Source organism: Dermacentor andersoni, chromosome 2, assembly GCF_023375885.2.
Source record: "Dermacentor andersoni chromosome 2, qqDerAnde1_hic_scaffold, whole genome shotgun sequence".
NCBI lineage: Eukaryota > Metazoa > Arthropoda > Arachnida > Ixodida > Ixodidae > Dermacentor > Dermacentor andersoni.
In genome coordinates this window covers 79,288,940-79,313,240 of record NC_092815.1, presented here as the reverse complement: position 1 = coordinate 79,313,240, position 24,301 = coordinate 79,288,940, and the positions used below count along the sequence as shown (strand labels likewise).

Genomic DNA, 24,301 nt, shown 5'->3' with positions numbered 1-24,301 from the left:
TTTGGCGCATGCGGCTTTATATAAATTAGAGCACGCGCAAAAACACTAAGAACAGATGCACAAAATCTGAACTTCGTATCGGCCACGCAAATTACATGGTACGTGATGATATACGTGAATATACATGGGGCCGATACATGATCGGAAGAGACCCGACGGAAAGATATGCTCTTTATTAAGTTGTCATAGCTATACTGAGGTGGTGCTGACACACATGTTCTCCTCTTTAAGACAGCTCGAGAGCCTCCCGGATTTCAAGCTTTTGCGTGTTGTTGCCCTTTCATAAAACGCTGACGTGAGGGAAATGGGCTTGGCACGCACAGGATCTGCGTCGAGCCGCTAAGTGTCCATGGGTTGCTGTTGCCTTGAATGAGGCAGCATGTTCTCTGGCCCGCCCATTGAGGCATCGTCCTGCTTGCCCCGTAGAAGCTCCGCCACGTGATATGTGGATGCGATACGCGGAAACTTGCTGGCATTTCGCGCATTTCGTCTTGTGTTTAGCCATGAAAAAACCAGCTCAGCGAAATATTATTCTGAACTATGGCGTCGAAATGACGGGAACGTACTATGAATGAATGAATGAATGAATGAATGAATTAATGAATTAATGAATGAATGAATGAATGAATTTATGGATTGGAGCCGGTTCGAGAATGTACTTTAGCTACAAAAATGTAGTTTGAGGAAATCTGGAGCCCAGACAGCAAGTAGCAACATATATCACAGGGATGAAACGCAGGCACTATTTATGACAGCATATGTACAATGACGAAATAACGTTTTAACTATGAAAGACACAAGATGGCGACGACGGCATGATGACGATCGCATGTTTCTATCGTAGTTTAAGTACGCATTTAAGTACATAACCTGCCGCCTCAAAGGGCCTCGGTTTTACCACGGGCCAGTTTGCATTATATCAGGGACAGGCCTATAGCGTAAGCCATCAGCCACCCGCAGAGTAGGGGGGAAGAGGCAGAGAACGCTTCGCTTTGAAAGCGCATGTGAGTGCTTCTGGACGCCGTTAACACCACGACATTTTCTTATGAGCAACCGTATTAAAACCTAGTAAGGGCCAAATGACTTTGAGAGAGCGCACCAAGCATAAAACAGGATAATGTCGTACTGACAACAGAAATAGAAGAGCTTTTCATTGATGGTTTGAGCATCAGAGCCAGGAAATAAATTCTGGGCAGTCCATATAGCAGGTCCCTGAAAGGTGATGACCTGAAGTGGTTCAACACATTCATATAGGAAACCTCTATATATGGTGAGCTCACCTTGGCACGTGGCAGTGAAGAGCTTGTCTGCTGTCCCATTTTGGCGCTTCTGGAACTGTGCTTCCATATCGTCCATAGGATTCCTGTGTAGAATGTAAAGAGCAACACGAGTGGGGCCACAAACACCATGAAGAACACAAAACCCATGTAGATCTGGCGGTGGTATAGAGGCGTGCCGCGGTCGTAGAAGATTGACGCGCAGAAGCACTTTCCCGGCGCGACTTCCACACTATGGAACACGTACACGTTCGGCAACGACGGCATGCACGAAGCCAGCCACGTCAAGGCGGCCAACTTCCAGGGGTCCGGGCTGGGCGCGAGCGGCGTCGTGATTGCGATATGTCTGTCCACCGCGATGGTCACTAGCATGTAAGTGGACGAGACCAGCGCGAACGTCTGCATAAATTTGAAGAAGCGACAGAAAGCATCACCGGCTATCCAAACGCGGCCCATCACCTCCCACACCACTTGCGACGTCATCGTGATGCAGGCCACTAGAAGGTCAGCGATGGCGAGGTTCAGGAACAACACTCTTGCCTTGGACACGCGCCTGTGGCGTCGCTTGAAGACGAGCTTCCAGCAGACGACCGTGTTTCCGACGACAGACGCAACTATCATGATGACGATGATGACGATGCGAACTCTCTTGTGGTACCGAGGACCAAGGATATCGTCCGAGCCGGCGGCAGTGGCATTGCTGACGTTTCCAACACTATCGGCCTTTATTATGGAACAAGAGATGTTCCCGAATGCATCTTCCATTACATTGGAGTCAACAGACGATGCTGTCATATTAACAGAGCCCCGCCTTTCTAAAATTTCGTATTCTTTGGTAAAGCACTGATCCAATTATGATAACAGCACCTAATACACTATTGAAACAGCAGATTTTCAAATCCTCTTTTCCATTGGAGGACGGGTGTGTGGACACGATGCTCCACTGGAACAAACTGCAGAGATCATTCTTCGTCATTGCTCTTGGCTGTTCCGATAGTTCTGTAATAGAAAGAGAAAGAAACCAATTTGATTGTTACTTGATGCAGGCGACAATTTCTCAAAACTGCTTTCATATGTTTTCGGGGAATTCAAACCTCTTGTTTTTATGTACCGGAGTAATCTAACGCTTCAGCCGCAATTTAGCTTCAACAACGCCATGATTTTAAAACACCACATGGTCCAAATCAAGTTGCCAAAAGTAATAGAAAAGAGAGAGAGACTAAAGAAAGCCAGCACCCCCCCAACAGATCTGTGAACGTCCCTACCAACTGTCCACTGGCGTAAGAGTTTTCTTACTTCAAACGCACGTATTGCTCAGACAAACGGGCGTAATGTGTGTTACTGAGTTATATTGTCTCCAACCGAGTGACAATATTGCATAAAGCCTGTAGCCTGCACTTGTGATTTGTAGAAAACGCTTCTATATCCGTTGGCTGCCTATTCCACCTTTCCGCACATAGAAGCCGGGAGCCGTAAAAAGAAAAAAAGAAAAGACGCATTCTGACCATTCGAGTTTCAATTTGACTTTATTTCTCGCAACATGCAAGGAGCACATGGTATGATGAGAAGGGTAGGAAAAAATTGGCAGTGGCTTAGCTCGGCTATGCCAGGATATGCGTAGCAAAAGCTAAGGCATAGCATGGTTATATAGGGAGACACTATTTTTTAGAAAAACAGAGAATTTTAGCATGGTTAGCGTTGGTTAATCTAGACTGCAAGTCCAGGTTAGTCGGGTTGTCTAGCTATGTTGCAGCGTTTAACCTGTCGTTCGGCGAGCTGTTCATCTGTTTCCTGGGCGATTCGTTCCCTCTTCATCTTGTTCCGATGTCGATTCCAGGCCTCTTGCTGCTTATCAGAATTGTCGCCGTGCATATTGCCGCCTCAACTGTGGTTGCGGCGCACGCGAGCTCTCCTTTTCAATCCCCCGACATGTTATCAGGCATGCGACGCAGCTGGCGAAGCGAGCGGAGCCGAGCGCAACGACGAGAAACGCGGTGCGACGTCATACCAAACGGCGGCGGTCGAAAGGCGCGGCGCTGCGCAGCGGCGGAACACCTGTGGCTCGGTGCTACTAGTGGCTCATACGCAGTAGTGACTAGGGAGCGAGACAGAGAGAGAGAAATATCCGCGGAGAGGCGCGCGTTGTGATGTCATGCGCCTCCTCGGAGCACCGCCATGGCGAAATCGCAAGTTCGCGGCCAGTAAAGCTTTTGCTTTAAAAGCTGCTATAAGGCAGTTTGACAGGCCCCACCCTCTCATAAAACAAGGCAGTACAGACGGCAGGCGATTTCCGTATCTAGCCGAAACAAACTTAAGAAAAACGCACTACAAGTTGCATATAAACACATACCAGACGATCATTGTAGAAAATTAAGCATACGTCATAATCTCCAACTAAAAAAATAAAAATAAAAATATGCGTTCACAACGTTTCTTCCTTTTTCACATGACAACACAAATTTTATAGAAGCGAATAGATAATTAAAGAGCTCAAATTCAAGAAAAGAAATGAATGAAACAGTGAAAAAATGATTGAAGTAGATCGTACAAGGCTGTTTTCAGGAGGACCCGCAATTCCTATTGGGTTAAGTTCAACTTATTGAGTGTATTTGGTACAGTGTAGAACAACATCTGGAAGCCGCAATTTGTGCGCGACCTCGAAACAAACCAGTGTTCAGGATGCCTTGTCGACCGAGATGGCATACTGAGTTCTAGTTTTGCAGTAGGTCGTTGTTATCTAAGTGGATAGGGATTTCAACCTTTAAAAATCCAAGAATTTAAAATTGAAGTGTGAACGGATCAATCTGCAACAGATCCGAGCTCTTAGAATTCCGGTCAAACCAGGGATTTCTACACATTTTCAAGGACAAAAAGTGGTTAGTGATAGTTATGTCATATTGCAATACCATCTGAAGGAACTGAGCATTAGACCGAAATGTCCAAATGCACACATCATCTGCATACAGTGAAAATCCAAACTGTAATGGTAGTCTTCTCGTTAGATCAGTCATGACGCAGTTAAAAAGAAAAGGGCTGAGTACGCTTCCCTGTGGTGCTCCCCGTTTTACAACATATTCAGCCCCCTTTCCTTCACCCGTCTAAATAAATACTTTGTTTTTCTTTACTTGTTATACCATCCTTTATATTTTTCTTTCAGCCATGTCTGTTCCAAACTTGACTTTGTTATTTCAACGTAATAATGTTTACGCTGCCTTCATCTCGCTGACGCACCGCTTCTACGGCGGATATTCAAGACACCGGTAAAATTCTTCTTTAAAATTATTCGTTGTTCACAGGGCTGTGACAGAACATTCACGAAACCATTTGCCATTTGTGCAGCTGCTGTAGCCTACAAGCGCTTTATACTAGCGTAAAATACAAGCAACGCAGACAAAACCATATATCACTGGTATTTCCACAGAATATTGATATATCCAGCCAGAAAACAGTGCTTCACGCTGCGACGAGAATACGCTGATTTATATGCGTTCCTATCGCGTCGTTCTGCGCGAATATGATTGGACAGGCACGCATCGAGACCTTGGTATACAAGCGGAAGGAATGGTGGCGACGAGCGGCCCAATAATACGTTCGGCACACGAGGTGCACATTACTTTTCATGGCCCGATGCTCTTCGTCGCTCGCCTGGTGGTGCCTTTCCAGATGAGGCCATGGCACGACATCTTTGTTGCCGGGACCGCAAGCACTGGAACTGAAGCTGGGGGGTGCACTCCTTCGGCGGTTCGCCTCGGGCACACGCATCACTCGCGCGCGCCCGCTTTCAGTGTTCCCTGACAAAGAGGTTCTGTTATCGCCTGCAGTATTGGGGACTTCCGTCAGCTTGCGTCAGTGTGTGTCCGGGAAGCCTGCCACCGCGTAGCAGGAAGAGCGCAGCGTCAGTAACTCAATCGGGAAGACATATGGAACCCTGGCATTGCTTTTTTTTTTTTTTCTTGCGTCGCACTAAGCTGCTCGAAGTGAGGACCCTGTGACCCGTCGCGGTGGGTCTGTGGCCATTGCGCTCTGCTCTTAAGAACGTGTTCACGGACTCCAATTCAGGCTCCATAAAAAAGGGGCAAAATGTATGGGAAAATAAAAAAAACAAACAAAATGACGCGCGTGTACTTATATTTGGGTGAGCTTTAGAGAACTCCAGGGGATCAAAAACAATGACGCGGAGCTCTCCATGGACTAAGGTGCCCCTCAGAGCCCACTGTGTAGTTTTGGGAAGTTCAACCCTTCAATTCCTTTTAAGTTATAGGCTTCTAGAGATTTTATGCATTATTCCAACCCCTGCCTTTCTCTTCATTTTTCTTCTCTTTTCTTTTACGTTTCTTCTTTCGTAGTTTTTTTTTTCTTTAATCTTGGCGCCACGAACCTACTGAGCCCAAGATCCGCCTCTTTATGCAGCCCACATTATACCAGATGACACCCGGCTTTCACAGATCATGGCTCGAAGAAAAATAGGCTGCAGGTGACAGAATTTACAAGCAAGGTTGCTAGAAGAAAAGAAAAAGATAATGACATGACTTACAGCAGCACCTTTCATTGGCGTCTGAGCCTCTGAGTAGCTGTCATCGCTTCAATAGAGTCAGTGAGAAGAATTACGTATTTTCTTACTTTAGATACATATATGTGCATAATAGTACGCATGTACACGTGTACACACACATGTCCCTAAAGCTCATGCACCGTAATGTTCTGTCCAATGGAATCCTTGCCGTTCGTAACCACGGCGATATTGCGGTCGCGGTTACTTCATCGTCTCGAGAAACGTGTGCGCTGTTCCCACCGCCCTCCTTGATACCACTGAACGTCATTCCTTGCTCTGCTGCGTTTCGGGAAGAGTTATGAAATCTTTTATTCTGATGCCGCAACAGACTTTGACCACTGCGCTACCTGAGAGTCTGCATGAGTTTTCAAGGAAAGCTTTATTTCCTCCTTGCTCCCACTTTGCGGCTGCCGCCTTGTCGAGTGGACAACGTGAGCCACTGGGTATGTCCCAATCCTTGGCCCATGCCCGAGAAAGGAGATACGCCCCAAGGCAGGTGCTCGGACAGGCAAGTAGAACAATAGGCAAGAAGTGAAAGAATAGGCATAGGAATTCGAAAAAAAAATCGACTACAGAGCACCATAGTCCAAAGAAGCAACTAAGTGTGGAGAAGAAAGTGAGATGAACAAAATAAGAACAGAACGTGCATTCAGTGAGGCACGTTAAGCTGCAGGGTTGTGAAGGAGCTGGCAACAGAAAATTAGCGACGCGAGGCTACCCAATAGTGAAGTTGGAGTGTGAAGAAAGAATTGCACTAAACGTAAGTAGAGTGTGCACCGCAACGCGGAGAAGAATGCATTGCTTGCGCTTGTGAAATGGAAATTAAGTACGACTGAAATAATTCCCTTCGACGTGATACACGTGCTCGTATTCTCCCGCGTGCGCGCTGCTTGCCCCGTAACCTCTCAAAGGTGGTATTACGTTACCAGAGTAGGACATTCGTCGTTTCGCTCTCGTCGTTATTCCATCGTCGTCATTACTACGTTGTCGTTCCATCCTCGTCATTCCGAAAGTGCGTGGAATGCGCACGTTCGGGCGCGACATGTTTATGTTGAGGCAGGCGTTACCAGGTGAAACTATGTAGAGCTTGGTCGTACGTTCTACAATTGCAATTGATCAGACAAAAAAAAACGACCTTTTTTAGCGAACAACAATGAAAGTTCACATGGACCGATTCCTACAGCGAATGGAATTGGCAGATATTTTTTTATTATTAGGCTTTAAGGAAAACCACCTGAAATTTAAAAAAAATTACATTACACATAATCCTCGGCTTTAGCTTACATTTGTGCAAATTTAAATTATATTTCCATGATTCTGTACAAAGATTTCTACCATCCACATTGCGTTTTCATAACATCGCTTGAACATTTGCACGAACATTAAAGCTTCTGTTAACTACGTAGGCGTGCAATCCTCAATTATTTTTCTCCATTCTTAACTTTGAGGCGCAGCGGGCGCAGAAAGAACCCATATTAAATTTATGTAATAAAGGTGAGTCCATCATATCCTCCTTTTTTTTTTATTGATATGATATAAGGAGATGTTGGCGCGCAATTTAAGGCGCCGGCTACTCCTTATCTCGGGTGGTTCCGTCATACATCATTCAGAGTTCACGGTTACATATCAAATAATCTTTTCGCACAAGCACCAGGACTTATAAAGCAACGTTTCCACAGGAAGATTATGGCAAATGTCTCCACACCTATGTAGTCGAAAGTCTCAAAAGTACAAACGATACTGTCGCCTAATAACACATTTTCTAGTCAGCGGGTCAGCGGGTACATACAATATACATTGCAAATGTCTCCACATTTATGTAGTCGAAAGTCTCAAAAGTACAAACGATACTGTCGCCTAATAACACATTGTCTAGTCAGCGGGTGGTATATATATCGTGTAAATATATTAGCACATACAGTCACAACAGAGCAGTCAACATAACATAATTCCCAAACAGATGGACATATAGAGTGACATTGAAATGAACAGAACAATGAAAGCACTAATAACGTCCAACGATGCCGCTGTCTTCAAAAAATGTCTTTAGTGCTTTTAAAGCGCTCTTCTGCAAGGCCGTTGTTGGCCAAGGGCCCTACAGTTTCCTTAAACTGAAAGGTCTGCGGTCTAATTTACTTAGCGCTGATTTAAGTCGGCATCTTGGTGTGTCGTGATGTGGGCAATCTAGAAGGAGGTGATATATACCTTCATCTACAAATCCACAATCACATTCGGGGGTTTCCGCACGGCCAATTCTGTGTAAGAAATGCTTTGTGTAGGTAGTGCCTAGCCTTAATCGATGAATAAGCGTTTCCTAGTTCTATCTAATGGCAATGAAAATTTGAATTCAATAAATGGATCAATATGATATAAGTCAGAGCTCTTAGAATTCTGGTCAAACCTAGTGTTTCTAGACATGTTGAAAGACGTTGTCCTTATAATGCAGCGTAATTCATTCTTTGATATTGGGAGCGGAGCCGTATCATCTTTCAGGTGCGCTTGTCGTGCTGCTTCATTGGCTGCTGTGTTGCCAGGAATGTTGCAATGCCCTGGTACCCACTGGAATGCTATTGCATGTTTCGCTTCACTTGCCTTTGTGAGGTTCTTAAGTGTTTCATATATTATACTGTCGCTGAATGTTTTCCCCTTTGTGCTACGGAGTGATGTTAGGGCCGCCTGTGAATCGCTGAAAATTACCCATTTTTGCGCTTCTGTTACTGACAATATAAATTTTACCGCACATAGGATTGCGAACAGTTCAGCCGTTGTGGACGAAGTCGCACGAGATAACTTAAATGATTCTTGTTTGTTGAGGTGCGGTATAATGAATGATGAAGTTGAAGAGGTTGCTGTACTGGAGCCGTCTGTATAGACGTGTGTGTATCCTGAATACCGCATATATATCTGGTATAGTGCTAGTTGTTGAGCAGCTTGAATGAACATGTCTCTTTTGCTGAATATCCCTTCTACTGACAATTCGATTCTTGGAGCTGTAAGCAGCCATGGAGGATATTCGATGTCTGAGTTCCAAAATTCATTTCCTGGCAATATGTGAAGATTTTTTTGAATTTCTATATGAACATAACTTCTATCTCGTTTCATTATGTCTAGAGCCAATGGGTGGTTTTTATGCTGGGTTTGAAGACGGAAATAATGCCGGCATGTTTCTGTAGTTCGCATAACTGGAAATGGCGATTGACGAGCCTCAGCTATTACAAGAGAACTCGAAGTCGCTCGTGGAACTCCTAGACATAGGCGTAGTCCTCTAGCTAAGAGTCTTTGAAGTCTCTCTTCTGACGTGTGGGAAAGTCCGTGTAAGATGGGCGCGGAATATGCAATTTTTTGTCGTATTAATGCATTGTAAACAGTCAGCATGGACGATGCTGATCCGCCCCATGATGTGCCTGCAAGTCTGCGAAGTACAGTCACCATGGCATTGACCTCGTTTTCGAGTTTTTTTTTAAGTGGGGTGCCCAGGATAGCTGCCTATCAAGTATTATGCCAAGAAATAGATGCTGTGTGACAATCATTAGAGGGTGTCCATCCAGATTAAGAGTGAAATTTTTTGACTGCCTCCGAGTGAAGGGCAATACAGCAGTCTTTGCGTGTGATAGTACCATTCCTCTTTCTCTCAAAAATTGGTTGACGATATTTACGCCGTCTTGCAATACCATCTGGAGTAGTTGAGCATTAGACCCAGATGTCCAAATACACACATCATCTGCATACAGTAAAAACTTTAACTGTGATGGCAGTCTTCGCGTTAAATCAGCCATGACGCAGTTAAATAGGAAGGGGCTGAGTACGCTTCCCTGTGGTACTCCCTGTTTGACAATATGTTCAGCACTCTTTCCTTCACCCGTCTGAACAAATATTTTGCGACCTGATAAAAATTCAGAAATCCATCGTAAGGACCTGCCAGACAGACCAAGTTCCAACATGCTTAGCAGAACATGAACGTGACTAACGGTGTCAAATGCCCTCTTGATGTCTAGGAATACTGCTATAGTCATGTTTCCACGTGCACGCTCGTGCTCCACACAGGCTACTATATCTAATATTGCATCCATTGTGCATCTATGTTTTCTAAAACCTACTAAGTAGTTGGACAACACCTTCGTTTCATTACACCACCATTGAAGTCGCGCGTCAATCATTTTCTCCATTACTTTGCATAAACAACTTGTCAAACTAACGGCGCGGAAGGGTTCAAGGCACAAGGGCGTCTTACCAGGTTTTAAAATTGGTATGATTCGAGCGACTTTCCAAGAGTCAGGTACAGTTTCCTCTATCCATAAGTTATTATAGATGTCTAAGAGCGCATTTGTACCTGTCGGTCCGAGGTTTCTTAGCATATTGTACGTAATGCCGTCCGGCCCAGCAGTGGACTTACTGCCACAGCCCTCACCTCCATCATCATCGTATTTATCATCCACTACACGATAAAGGCCTCTCACAGCAACGTTCAATTACTCTGACTTGCGTCACGTGGCTCCATTCGTTGCCTGCAAATTTCCTCGGCCCATTACACTATTTAATCATCTGGCTTCCTCGTACTATGGTTCTCCTCTTTTTGTACACATTGTAATTCCAATAAGCCATTGATTATCCGCTGTACACACTATATGACCAGTCGGACTCCCCTTCTTAATCTCAAGTAGAATTTCAGTAATATCTTTTTTTTTTCGCTAATTCATTCCACCATCTCCCTGTGACTTAACGTTCCATCGTTTGTTGTGTTTTCTTTGTGTGCTTCTTAAGTTGTGCTTCCCTTTCCCCTTTCTCAACTGCGCGGTAGCCGACCGGGCTCAGCCGAGAACCTCTTTGCTTTTCTCTTGTGAGTTTTCTCTCTCTCCTAATTGTTCCTGCTAGTCTGAATGTTTCAGCCACACTGGTTATATGGGTCGTAAAGTATTCTGACTGCATACTTATCTTCTTACCGATATTGGAAAGCCGCAGGTCATCACTTGGCAGTGCCTATAATGTGCGCGCCAGTCCGTTTTTATTTGTATGGGCATTTTTTTTCTTGATCCGGTTCCCCAGTGACTACTTGGTGTAGGAACATTACTCTTATGTAGCTTCAAGGTCCTGAGTGCCAATCACAAAATCTTGTTTCCGTGCCCTCTATGAAACACTACCTTGCATGACACCATAAAACGCCTTGCTTTTCGCATCGGTCCTGTGTACGCGTGACTGCTGCATACTTTGTTCACTTTGATTGCAATGAACATTACAATAGAACGTTACACTGGAGAGTAGAAGGGTACATTGAACGTGATCGGTCAAGGAGTCTTGGAACTCTTCGAACTGCAGCAAAGAAAAGCTGTTACCCGCAATTTCTTTCTTTCCAGAGTGTGTCAACAAAAATCTCTGGTGCTCTGAAGGATTATTTAGGTTTTATTTAGCACGACCCGGGGAAATTTTACGGCTCAGAATCGTGAATCGTGCTATGCCGGAGCGCACGTAATGATTCGATAATTTCATCCATCTAGATTTAACGCGATAGCATTAAGGGCCCCATGTCGCAGAAAATCCGGTGTCGGCGTAGGCATCCCGTGAGCGAACATTGCCGTATGTATTTAGGTATATGTATATGCCATGCCTTGGTATATGACACTCGGCATATGCGGGTTATATTGCCACACCGTTCTATCTCGGAAGTTGCTCATACCTTGTCTTATGTTCTTGACAGTTATTCCACTGAATGTTAAGAATGACCACGCACGAACAAATGCCATGAAACAAAACACCGACAGAGCATGCGTTTTTTGTTAAAATCTTCTCATACTTAAATATTAAAAGCGCGAATAAATAACACAAAACTGAGAATGACCTTTTTTTTTTTTTTGCCGTGGCTGTGTTCTACCTTTGGGATCAGCCCACGCAAGAGACCGCGTTCCTACCAGAAACTCGCCTTCGTGCAAAGCGTTCGCCGCCAGCGTTTCCCGGTAAACCATTACGGTTACATAAGTGCAGTTGCCAGGAAGCGTGAGAAGCAGTCAGGAATCCTTGAACGCTATCGGCGTTCGACTCTTATATGCGAAGCTTAAGCGTCCTGCAAATTTTTCTGCCAGATCTGCAAATAGCTCCTGCCAGTTCTTTAGCAGCGCAACACAGGGCTTGTTATTGAGGTGGAGCGTTGGCCGCTCACTTGAGTAAGGCTAAGTGATCCCAACATATCTGCCTAGTTGTGCGCTCGCATTGCACAATAGAATGCATTTAGGCTCACAAATAACCATGTTACGCAAAAAATGCACCCAACATGCCTTTTTCTGAAGATAACCAGCTATCCCAACACCACGTAATTTTGGAATACGTCTACACCGTATGCATCACAAATCTGGCATGTCCATTGCATGGGACAATAATTTTCTCTTTTAATTTCAATAAGGGACATACAAATAACGGTTTAAGTAAGCTGTCCGCGTTATATTCTAAATGTCCGCGTAAGATGCTAAAAAAAAACTTAGGCAATTACTTTAAATGTTGTAGGGTAATAGTTTAATTAAACACTCGTATCTTTCGCTATGCGAAACCACCAAACGCTGCACTGTGCGCCAGCGTAGCGGTAGTCGTATTTCGCTTAACCATCACGAGCTACAGCCTTAACGGTTTTGCTAGCAGAAGAAATAAAATGCTTCTTTCTGCTCCTTCCGGGTAATTATCATCTGCGCGGATGGAGAGTTCTTGCCACTGATCATACATTAATGTTACTGACAGAATGAACAATAAGAAAGGTCGTTTAGAGAGAATGGAATATTGACCCTATTTTTCCGTTCATTGCTACGCGAGCTCACTCTGCGCGAGCATATTAACACAGTTAGACCACCGCAATAACGTGGCGATTAGTTTCGATTAGTGGTTTTTATATTCACTTCATGGACACTGACTAACCTGGAGGTACGTAGACAAAGCACACTACCGCAATCAGATTCATGTAGCCAGTTATTACTATATATGCTTTTTTAGTATTAGTGTTACATCCTGCCAATACTTGTGGGGGTTTCTCAGCATTTTTTTTTCTAAGGTGCTCTTGGGGGCATTCAATGTCAGCCCAAAGGATGGAGATCATGAATCATTAGCTTGATTGAATAGTTATGTTAACTGAGCTGACCTATCAAAGCGATTGCCTTCAACTCCGCTATTGGCACGCATACCCTATGTGTGGGCAATGATAAACACTAATAAACTTCGTTGTTCATATCAGTGAGAGTTGCCATTGTTTTCTCGGTATGTATTACAACCACTGAATGAAATTAGGGGGACATACATTTATATACGACTTACTTTTTCCCTTAATTTTGTCTCTTGGGTGCTTTCGATGTACATCCTAATGTTAGATATCAGGGAAGTGAGATAGAAGCTTTAATAATATAGCGGACGTGTTAGCCAGACTGACCGCCTGGTATGCTACTTCAGATGCTGAGTGTTATTTATACATGTGCACAGTGATGTTACAAACTTACACAAAGAAAATACAGTCTCACCCACACATATGTACATAATAGAGATACTTTTCACAGTTTCCTTAAGTCATTTGGCCTTAAGGAATATCAGCAGTGCTTTCGTGGCGCGTAACGTGTAGATGGTGCTTTGCCATGGAGCGATAATTTGCCGCAGTTCCAATTTCCAAGCCCGAGTCCTGTTGCAAGTGTAGTGCCACCTTCAAAGACTGTCTCTCTGACATGTAGTGACAGCGATCGTACAGAACCTGTTGCCAGTTAATGAAGGGCGTAGCGCACGCATCACATTGACGAGTCCGTCAATTGAATTTTCGTGTTATAAGTTCGTGTAGGCCACTTTGAGTTTATTGGAATTAACGCATGTTTGGTCTCACCTATTGAGGCCTCGGGATGCCTCATGTGCTTGAATAAATAGTTAAGTAAACTCAGGTGATCTCTGAAAGCGATTACCTTATTTGATTACTTAAAAGCTTTTACTAGACAGACTAGACAGACTAGACAGACAGACAGACAGACAGACAGACAGACAGACAGACAGACAGACAGACAGACAGACAGACAGACAGACAGACAGACACAGACAGACAGACAGACAGACAGACAGACAGACAGACAGACAGACAGACAGACAGACAGACAGACAGACAGACAGACAGACAGACGGACGGACGCACGGACGGACGGACGGACGGACAGACATATTCCGATTAATTTACATTTATATTGTTACTTCTTATGACTTTAGCTAACACTACATTGGGCAAGCAGTCTCCACACTGGACCAGTGACATAAACGAAATGCCGCACAGCAGTTGTCTACAAGTACGAAGACAAGGTCGCAACAGTAAATATCTACTCCTTTATGATCCGGTTATGTCTGATGCATAGCCTTCACCGCTGCACTGTTCCTGTTACACTGGTTTCTGATGGCGCCTCTCAGCAGCGTCCAGGAAAAGCGCTCGGCGAAAACGCACGCAGGCAGGTCTTGATGCCAGTCGCGATTAAAGAGAATGAGAAGCAAGAGTGCCCTCGTTGGCCTCAACTACGGTGAATTGTCAAGTCGGCATTCTAAAATGATTTCCTCTGACAACGTCTTTTGATCAATGCGTGCTATCGCGATTGCGATCGTCAGCGTTGCCGGAGTGTTCATTACCAATGAAGCCCCAGTAACTTCGAAGCCACTGAAATATCATGTGATGTATTTCCTTGCATCAGCGCTCAAGGCCACCTGCAGAGCATATTAGAAAGACACGTTGATCTCAAACAGTGTCGTATCTGCTGGTTAGTTACGATAAAGCATTAATAAGGTTGGACTTCATTCTGGAGTATCCGAGTCTCTGGTGCCAGCTGCTCTCTAAAAAATGTTGACAGTGAGCGCATGAGTGGAAGGAGAGTGAAAAGGGGAAGGTTGTCGCGAGGTTTCCATACAGCCGCTAATATATAACCGTGCGGGCTCTGTATGCGCTGCTGTCAAGCTCAATGTAAGCCATTGCGCTGCACGTGCAATGGCACAGCGTGGGCCATAGTCCTAAGCACGAGTCAATCGCTCGAGCGCGGCTAGCCGAAACTGAACGACCATCTGTCGCGAGTCGTTAGTGTCGAGGTCTGCGCATGCAGTAATATACTCTGCGGAATAGCAGCAAGCCGTCACTTCCAATGAGTGTTTCCAGTGCTTTGCCGATCGGGCGATCATAATGCAGCGCTATTCCGTAAATTACCACGCTTACACTATTTGTGTCCGAGTCTGCTCAGAGACTTGAATATTTTTCTACTTATGTGACAGCTCATAGGATCAATTTCTAAAAATTAAACTTTCTTACAACTTGCAAGTCGCTGCTACGCTAGACGCAGCTATGACGTGCTCGAAGCTTATATTTCGAGAAAACGGGGCCATTATCACATTTCTGCTAATCCCTTAATTTTTGTAAACATTCCTTGTTCATTTTTTTCTTTACGAATGTACCTGCAAATTTGAATGATCTCAAATATCAACTTCGCAAGCACATTTTACGATATTTTCAGCCACAGAAAGCATTTCGGTTGCTTTGCTTGCCACTGAATGTGCAGAAACCATAAATAGGAGAGTCTGACTGTAAAAAACCTCTGGATGTCCGTTATTCATTGAAATGCAGTTCGGCCTTAAAAAGCACGCCGCCACTGGTCTTTGCACTGTTAAATTGTGGGAAATCTCATTCAGCGACAAACTTAAGCACGGAGGCCGCATTACATTCTTGTATAGAAGACCACAAAACCGATGCTGTATTTTTGATGTATCATTGAATGTCACTTACATGAGATACTGATTAAAACTGATTTGTTCAGAAAGCCAATGTGTCCAGCCTGCGGTGCTGATGAGGACTTGGACCACTCCATTTCTATTATCCGACATTTTACAACTTCAAGGGATGTCTTGAAGAACGCTCCAAACAAGCGATATGACACACCCATTGATCTACGGGATTTTCTTGGAGCATGACGGTGTCCTGGCACTGATGCAGGTTCGCGATGCAGACCTAAATTAGACGCTGGAAACCACTGTGCAAGTGTATCTAGCGAGCGTGTATGTGGTAGTGGGTGTGGGTTATTTTCTTTTTTTTTCTCACCTCCTTTCTTTGAGTTTCGCCTTCGTATAGCTTGACAAGTCTGTAGCGAGACTAACATCTCTAGATACCGTTAAAATTCCTCTCTTCTAAGTCAAGCTCTGAAACTCCCAGGCTAGTATCCTTTTATAACACTTATTGGTTTATGGCTTTTGCCTTTCACCATGGCCCCACAGAATGTAAAAGAGTTGCATCTGGGCATCAGAAGCTGAGTGTCCAACTTGTTCAGCCCAGCGGTGAGTGATCATCCGTTCGCACAATACTGGTGTCACTGGCACAAAATGTCTCTGATGGTGTCTTACTCGCAGCAGGAGTTTACATGTAAGATGCGGTGCTGGTAATTCCTATGTGAACAACGTATGTACATCGGTGAATGCCTTGTCCAATATAGTCTCTATAAAATGATCGCGTCTCTTTCGGGCAGTCCTGGTGGTAGCCAATGGCTTAACGTAGGGCTCTGAAATTAAGTCGGCCATGTCTGTAATGCGCTTCATTGCATTCAGATAGAGTGAATTCACGTGCACAGAGAAAGAATAACTTTTGGTGAATTATATTCACGTACGTGAACCGATAATAGGCGAAGCCTTTCTTGATGTTTGCTGCAGTGTCTTCGCTTCTCTTCTTCCTCTTCGTCAGATTTATGTTAACTTAACGTTCCTCGCTCAAAGCAAGCTCTGGTCCCGTATAGTTCACGTAACTTGATCCTCACTTGTCTGTTTCTACTGCCGACTTCATCGTTCCTCTGTAGCCTACTTAAATTGTCAGTTGCCAACTTTTTCTTCAATCTTTTGTTGCTCTACGCGCTTCGCTCATGGCACGATGTGGTCCCATTTTGCTTCCCTTCTATGCTTTCTCTGCACTTCTAGTGACGACTTCTTCAATTTTCTTTTACCGATTTCTTCGCTGCTTTTCCCTTGTTCTGCTTTTCGATTATTGCACCTACCCAGTGTCATATACCTATTCTGTGAAAGTGACGACGAAAATTCACGCACCCAGTGTCCCAAGTTGTCTACTCGGACACGTACTCACTAGCACGTATACAGTCGCCCAAGATGCAAACGCTGCCAGACAAGAGCAGCCACCTGCTGGCTATTGGCTGATCCTCTCAAGGTCACGTGCAAGTTCTAAACCTATATCCAGGTGTCGGGGGCATGCAGAACTGCTGCTCAAACTAATTAAAAGAATAAACAGTCCTTGGAGTCTGACAATTCTCTCGTACAAAAGCGGTGTATTCCAGGCTTATCATTCACCGAAACTCCCACGTGGCACAAACTATAACATGGCGCCAATACATGACTCTCTTCGACCGAGGCTCAGAAGCGACTAAGAGGTGAGCTGGAATTGTGCCTTGTGTAACAAAAACAGGTAGGTGTAGGCCGCAGCCCTTGAAATTGTGATGCGGTGAAGTGTATCCACAGCCTAATAAAAAACGAATTAGTCTGGGAACTTTCAAAGCGAAGGTTTTTTTTTTAATCCCTTCTTTTGCGTTTTGCGTGCCGTCTTCGCGTTTCTTGCCGTGCAGATTGGTATATAGCCCCGGAATGTTGAACGAGAATGTAGTGACACTGGGTCCACCTCTGGTCTGCGCAATAAAAAGATAAAGCACGTCATAGAATTTGTACACATGATGTCGGTTTCTAAACAACCCTGACTTCTTGATAATATCGAAGTTAATAGTCATGATATTCAAAGGCTTCTTTGATGGTGTTTTCTTTATTTGAGCTAACAAATTCTTAGGTCATTGGGCATGCCACCACTGGGTATGTGGCCATTATGAGCAACATAATATAAAACAAAATCCTTAAGCATAGTTCCATATTTCGTTTATGCACTGGCAGAGAACTTCGCGTCTCCTAGATGAGACAAGAGTGCGCGGGGTCTACATGGATTTTTCATAACATATCGTGTTATATTTATAAAAGAAGATGCGCAACATTCACGACGCAAGCAAGATCTTTTCGCTGACCCGAACAGAATCATAGTGAAGACAGGTTAGCACAATGCAATGCGCGAAATATAGAAAGCAGCTGCGAGTTGTGCGTTGGTCTTGGTGCTTTTCATTTATTTTTTCCGTCAGGGGGCATTTTTCGCATTAACTCTCTTTTTTCTTTAATGCCAATCGATTTGAAACATTGGCGTCTGCAGCAGAGAAGACAGCGCCGTGAAATAACAACGGATGTCGCTTTCACATTTGTTCCTCACATAATAGCCAGGAAGATTCCGTAATGCAGGCAAACGGAAACCACACTTTTATAAAAAATAAGAGATTGTTCGACGATTACGATGCTGCCGAGTGAGAAGCGTGAGCGCAGCTCGATACGGGGTTTCATTTCGCGATAAATGAAGGCAAGGAATTTGAGACCGCCATAAAGTCTCTAGATGTTCTGTTTTTTGTATCTAGGGACTTCATTAAGTGAGTGCCATCAGCGCCTTCGCAGAAAGAGCGGCGGTAGCATGATGAGTGGCATCGCAGCCAGCTGCGGTAGAAGACGACGACGAACGTGCGAGCATCGGCACGAGCTCATTCGCCCGGTTACGCTGAGGGACGCCGATGCTCAACCCCGGTACGGGCGCCCAGAGCTTCGCTCTAAAAGAATAAAGATTGTAAAGAAAAGGAAAGTCATTTGAAGTAGTTCACGTTCGCGCTTTCAATTTCAGGAACCGTGATGCTCAAATAAAGCGTTTCAGTGCGCTAAAGCTGTGTTTTATTTTGGAGTCAAATATCGAGAGACATTACATGCCGATGCTCTGTATTGCGCGTTCAAAGCGACCTCGCACGGCGTATTTCACGTAACGTGCAGTTTTAGGCGACTGCCGACTGTTTCAAGAGTTTTGAGCTCGAGACGATGTGTATTAGCACTCTCGTGCAAACTTGCTATACGGGAGTTTATTAAATAGTGAACTGCGCCCTTACTTGGCCACGTTCTTTTTAATTTTTTTGTTTCGTCTTATCAAACGGCGCACCAAGCAACCAATTCCAGTTGAAGCGAAACATGCGAGCCAATCGACAAAGAATGAAAAAAAAGGAATACGAAACAGAACAGAGCCTGGTCGGTTCACGGATGCACAGGTCTATATAGTGTGGAGATCAAGCAGATGCTTCCAGAAGGACTTCTTACGCAAGAAGCGTGGAGCCTTAAAAGAAACGAAACTGGTCATGTCGGCTCTGCGTATCGTTTATATTCTTTGTAGAAAGAGAAAAGGCAGAAATGACATGTTCTTGCGGGACTGAATACGTCAGTTATGTTTATGTTACGCATTACGAATCGTTGTGTTGCAAGCAACCAAACTGGTATGTGGAGTGCAACCAAGCAGATCTAGTCACAACATTGTGCTAACTTGGTTCGGCTAGCACAATGTGGCTAGGATAGCTTATTGCACCAGGTGAAATGGCATTAACTCAAGTGCGAGTCGAAAAGTGTGTTGTATAGAATGAATTTCTATTTAACCGGTAGAAAATTTTGGCATTTTCTAAGAACCCCTACAGCGTTCAATAATTTGGATTTCAGGTTTTCGTAGCGGGGATCCCATAACATGTCTTTGTCTAAGAACACAACCGAAAATAATGACGGCCTTTTGTGGTTATTGGTCATCGCTCTCTCGTTTTTTTTTTTTTTCTGCTGGCACTGCACGTATTCATTGATTGATCGACTGTTTGCTCGCTTTATTTATTTATTTATTGGTTGATTGACTGATTGATTGAATGATTGAATTATTGATTGATTGCTACAAAAAGCGTTTTAACAAAGTGGGGGAGGGGGGGGGGGGGGGAGATGCACCTCCGAGAAGCATTATGGATTGGAGAAATTGGGGCACTTTCAAACCGGCGTTGAGGAAGTAGTATTTTGCAGGGCTCCCAGCATCCTTTCTTTAACTTTTATTGCAATCATGATTCGGCGAGGCTGATTATACTGCATGTAATAGAACAAATAATCAACGTGAACGTGGCGCTTATTTAAGAGGAGAAAATATTATAGGGCCTAGATGCCATCTTTCAGACCACCATTAGGTCACCCCGCCGACTATGACGGATTTTCGCGTAATGGGGCACATAACGTTTTCGCATTAAAACTGTGTTAGCTAGCCCGATGACAACGACGACAGCGTAACGATAATGGCTGCCAAATCGCCAATCATAGATGAACGAAATAATTTGGCGTAGAACGTTTATTTTTGTTTATTCTGCCAATGAAGTACGACAAAACAACACGGACAAATAAACCAATTGTGGAAAGATGCCTCGCAATTTTTGTGAAGCACTTATGGATCTCTTTAGCGCAGTTATGTAGCACTTATTGAAGCAATAACTTGTGTAAAAATAAATGATGAAAACCAAAGGACCACAATATGAACCATTTCGGCAAACTTTAGGCTGTTGAAGTGCCACTTGGAATGGCTTCTTCATTAAAAGAAAAAAAATATCACTCGCCATTACGGCCTGTGTGAAAGTACATGTCTAGTGAAGCTGTGGAAAAATGCCACTACAACTTCTGAGAATGCTATGCTTATCAGGACCATGAAGCGAAAAATGCGGCGTTAACATGCGATGGTACTAAAACAATTGTGAGAAAATGGTGGCGCCACGTATGACATGATGAAATAGCATGATTACGTCATGACATTAAACTTCCCGTGATGACATCATGACGCCAAACGTTATGTTACGTGGTAATGGCATCGTCACGCGACGATATTACCTGGTAACGTCATGTGATGATGTCATCACGTCAACCGTGATGCCAAGCGATGAAGTCATCGCCAAGTGATTAGCGCACCTGAGGAAATCATGATACGCCTCTTGGAAAAGAAGCACACAGTCCGCTGGCCGCTTCTTGCAGTCTCTGGGACCGGACCACATTTTTGTACGAGCATGCCATGAAAAATCCAGACCAACTAGAGGCTAACATCTTCGCTGTAAAAAGGGAGCATAGCATGACTTTTCGTTGGTCTGAACTTGGTTCGTAGAAGGCCTATCGTTTCTGCGCTGAGCGTCGGCAGCATGCATAGCTTCTCGATGTATCATGAAACTAGGACTTTTCCACTTGGTGCCTTGCGAAGGCGTGTTCTATTTAGACTGTGGACTTGCTAGAGATACTCTTCTCTCAGGGAGGGACGGTTTCAATTAAGGTAATTGATATAGGAGAGCATCCATTGATTTCTCGATCGATGAGATTTGTGGCACTTCGCGTTCTGCAATACGATTGAAAAGAAAGGAGTATTGATCAAGCGAAAGTCACCCTTCTGTTAGCCTTTACATCGCTAGGGTAAGGAACTGATGACTTTCGGGCCACAAAATAGACACCTGTTCCGAATTTGCGGATAAGCATATCACCGAAGAACTCCTACATGTCTGCGGGCAGCTGGGATTTCCAAAGGTCTTCCGTGAAGCCGGAAAGAATTTGTACGCCTTGAACACCGTCATCATGCTTACTTTTGGGTTCTAGTTGGTAGATTTTTTATGTGGATACTAAATAGGGCGTCTTTTCAAAATTGAGAAATGGTGAAGTCAGGATTCCACAGACAGAAGTGAAGAAGCAACTGATCAGTAGAGGTGCGCAAAACTCATTAGTTACCTACAATATTAGTTCCTTCCTTCTATGGTAATGTAACTGCGCATCTTTAGCAAAGCACCAGTGACAAGTTTGTTTTGTGTTCAGTGCAAGTCATGCTGATGAAACGCCCCATGACTAACTAATCTAAGCCCGTAAGTTCTTCCGTCTTTATTTTATTGATACGATATAAGCGGATGTTGAGGCTGAATTTAAGGTGCTGGCTGCTGCTTAGCTCTTGAGTGGATCTAGCCTACAACATAAAGGGTTCAAGATTACATATAAAATAACCTTGCCATGCAAGCACTAGAACTTGTGAAGCAAGGTTTTCACAGTAAAACTATGACGTAAAATATAATACATGGTGCATACAATTTACAAGTTAAACGATGCCACAGTTCTGTAGAAGAAAGCCTGAATAATATAAATTATACTCTCTCCTAATAATACAGTCTCTAGTAACGGGGTGCTGCATACATTATGTTAATGCAGTATCACGTGTAGTCACAACACCACAATCAGCATAACATAATCCACAAACACATACATCTATGCAGCGAAATTGAAATGAAAGGAACATTAATAGCGTGAATAACCGTCAACAATGCCGCTGTCTCCGAGAAAAGTTTTTTAACGCTGTTAGAGCGCTCCTCTGCAGGGCCGTTGTTAGCCAAGGACCCAAAAGTTTTTTTGACGGCTTGCCGTCTGATGTAATTAAGGTTGATTTAAGTCGGCGTTTTGGTGTGTCGTGATGTGGGCAATCTAGAAGGAGGTGATGTATACCTTCATCTAAAATACACAATCACATTCAGGGGTTTCCGTAGGGCCAATTTTATGTAAGAAATGTTTTGTATAGGCAGTACCTAGCCTTAATCGATGAATAAGGGTTTACATATTTCTGTCTAATTAAAATGGAAATATAAATTCAATAAACGGATCAACATGCTACAAATCCCAGCTCTTTAGAATTCTGGTAAACCACGTATTCTTAATCATCTTCAAAGACGTTGCCCTTTATAATGTAGCGTAATTCATTCTTTGGTATTGGGAGCGGAACCACATCATCTTTGACATGTGCTTCTCGTGCTGCTTCATCGGCTGCTGTGTTGCCAGGAACGTAAGAATGCCCTGGTATCCACTGAAATGCTATTTCATGCTATGCTTCGCGTGTTTTTATGAGGTCTTTAAGTGTTTCGTATACTTTACCATCACTGATATTTCGTCCTTTTGTGCTCCAGAGTGATATTAGAGCCACCTCTGAATCGTTGAAGAATTACCCAATCTTGCGCATCTCTTACTACCGCATGTATATGTGGTAAAGTGATAGTTGCTGAGCAGCTTTAATGAACATGTCTCTTTGTCTGAATACGCCGTTTACTGACAATTCCATTTTCGGAATTGTAAGCAACCATGGACCATATTCAACATCGGAGTTCTAAGATTCATTTCCTTGCAATGTTTGGAGATTGTCTTAACGTTCCTTACGAAAATACCTTTTATCTCGTTTCCTTATCTCGAGAGCCAATGGCTGACTTTTATGCGGTGTTTGAAGACGGAATTAATGTCGGCATGTTTCTGTAGTTCTCATAACTGGAAACGGTGATTTGCGAGCCTCAGCTGTTGCAAGACAGCGAGAAGTCGCTCGTGGAATTCCTCGACATATGCATTGTCCTCTAGCTAAAAGTCTTGGAAGTCGCTCTTTTGACGTGTGGGAAAGTCTGTGTAAGATGGGCACGGAATACGCAATTTTCGTCGTATTATTGCATTCTAAACAGTCAGTATGGACGATACTGATCCCGCGCATGATGTTCCTGCAATACTGCGATGTACAGTCACTATCGCATTGACCACGTTTTCGTGTATTTTTTTTTATGTTGGGTTCCCTGGATAGTTGCCCGTCAAGTAATATACCAGGAAATTAATGTTGTGTGACAATCATTATAGGGTGCCCTTTCCGATTAAGAGCGAAATTTTTTACGTGCGTCCGAGCGAAGACCAATATAGCTGTATTTGCGTGTGATAGAACCATTCCTTTCTCCCTCAAAAATTGATTAATTATATATATGTCATCTTCCAATACCATCTGAAGTAATTGAGCATTATAGACCCAGATGTCCAAATGCACAGATTATCCGCGTGCAGTGCAAATCTTAACTGTAATAGCAGTCTTCTCGTTAGATCAGCCATGACGCATTCAAAAACAAAAGGGCTGAGCACGGTTCCCTGTGGTACTCCCTGTTTGACATGTTAAGCACTCTTTCCTTCACCCGTCTGAATAAATATTGTGTTTCTTTTTACTTGTTATACTATTCTATATTTTTTTTCAGTCATGCATGTTGCAAGCTTCACTACGACACTGCAACGTATAATAATTTTATCGCTGACATGATCTCGCTGATGCACCACTTTTACTGCGGATATTCAAGACACCTATAAAATTCTTGTTTGAAATTATTCTTTGTGCACAGGGCTGTTACAGAACATTCACGAAACTATGTACCATATGTAAAGCTACTGTAGCGTGCAAGCGCTTTATACTAACGTAAAATACAAGCAACGCTGAGAAAACAATATATCACTGATATTTCCACATAATATTGATATATCCAGCAGGAAACAATGTTTCACGCTGCGACAAGAATGCGCAGATTTGGATGCTGCGCTCCTATCGCGTCGTACATGCGTGGATATGATTGGACAGACACGCAACGAGACCTTGGTACACAAACGGAAAGAATGGTAGCGACGAACGGCGCAATAATACGTTCGGCACACGAGGCGCACATTACTTTTCACCGCCCGATGCTCTTCGTCGCTCGCCTGATGGTGCCTTTTCAGATGAGGTCGTGGCACGACATCA

At 43.8% G+C, this 24,301-nt stretch overlaps 1 protein-coding gene across 2 annotated transcripts in view; it reads right to left on the bottom strand.

Moving 5' to 3' along the window:
- LOC126541454 (gonadotropin-releasing hormone receptor-like) overlaps nt 1–24,301 on the bottom strand; it is a 60,079-nt gene that overhangs the window by 9,299 nt on the left and 26,479 nt on the right. Inside the window, exons 1-2 of one of the 2 annotated variants that reach the window (XM_055076921.2) lie at nt 3,039–4,105; nt 1,281–2,276 (exon numbers count right to left, since the gene is read on the bottom strand). In XM_055076921.2, the coding sequence (XP_054932896.1) occupies nt 1,281–2,072 (792 nt within the window). In that variant the 5' untranslated portion in view covers nt 2,073–2,276; nt 3,039–4,105. Of the gene's footprint in view, nt 1–1,280; nt 2,277–3,038; nt 4,106–24,301 lie in introns of those variants that run through there. The other variant, XM_050188190.3, reaches the window with a different exon arrangement.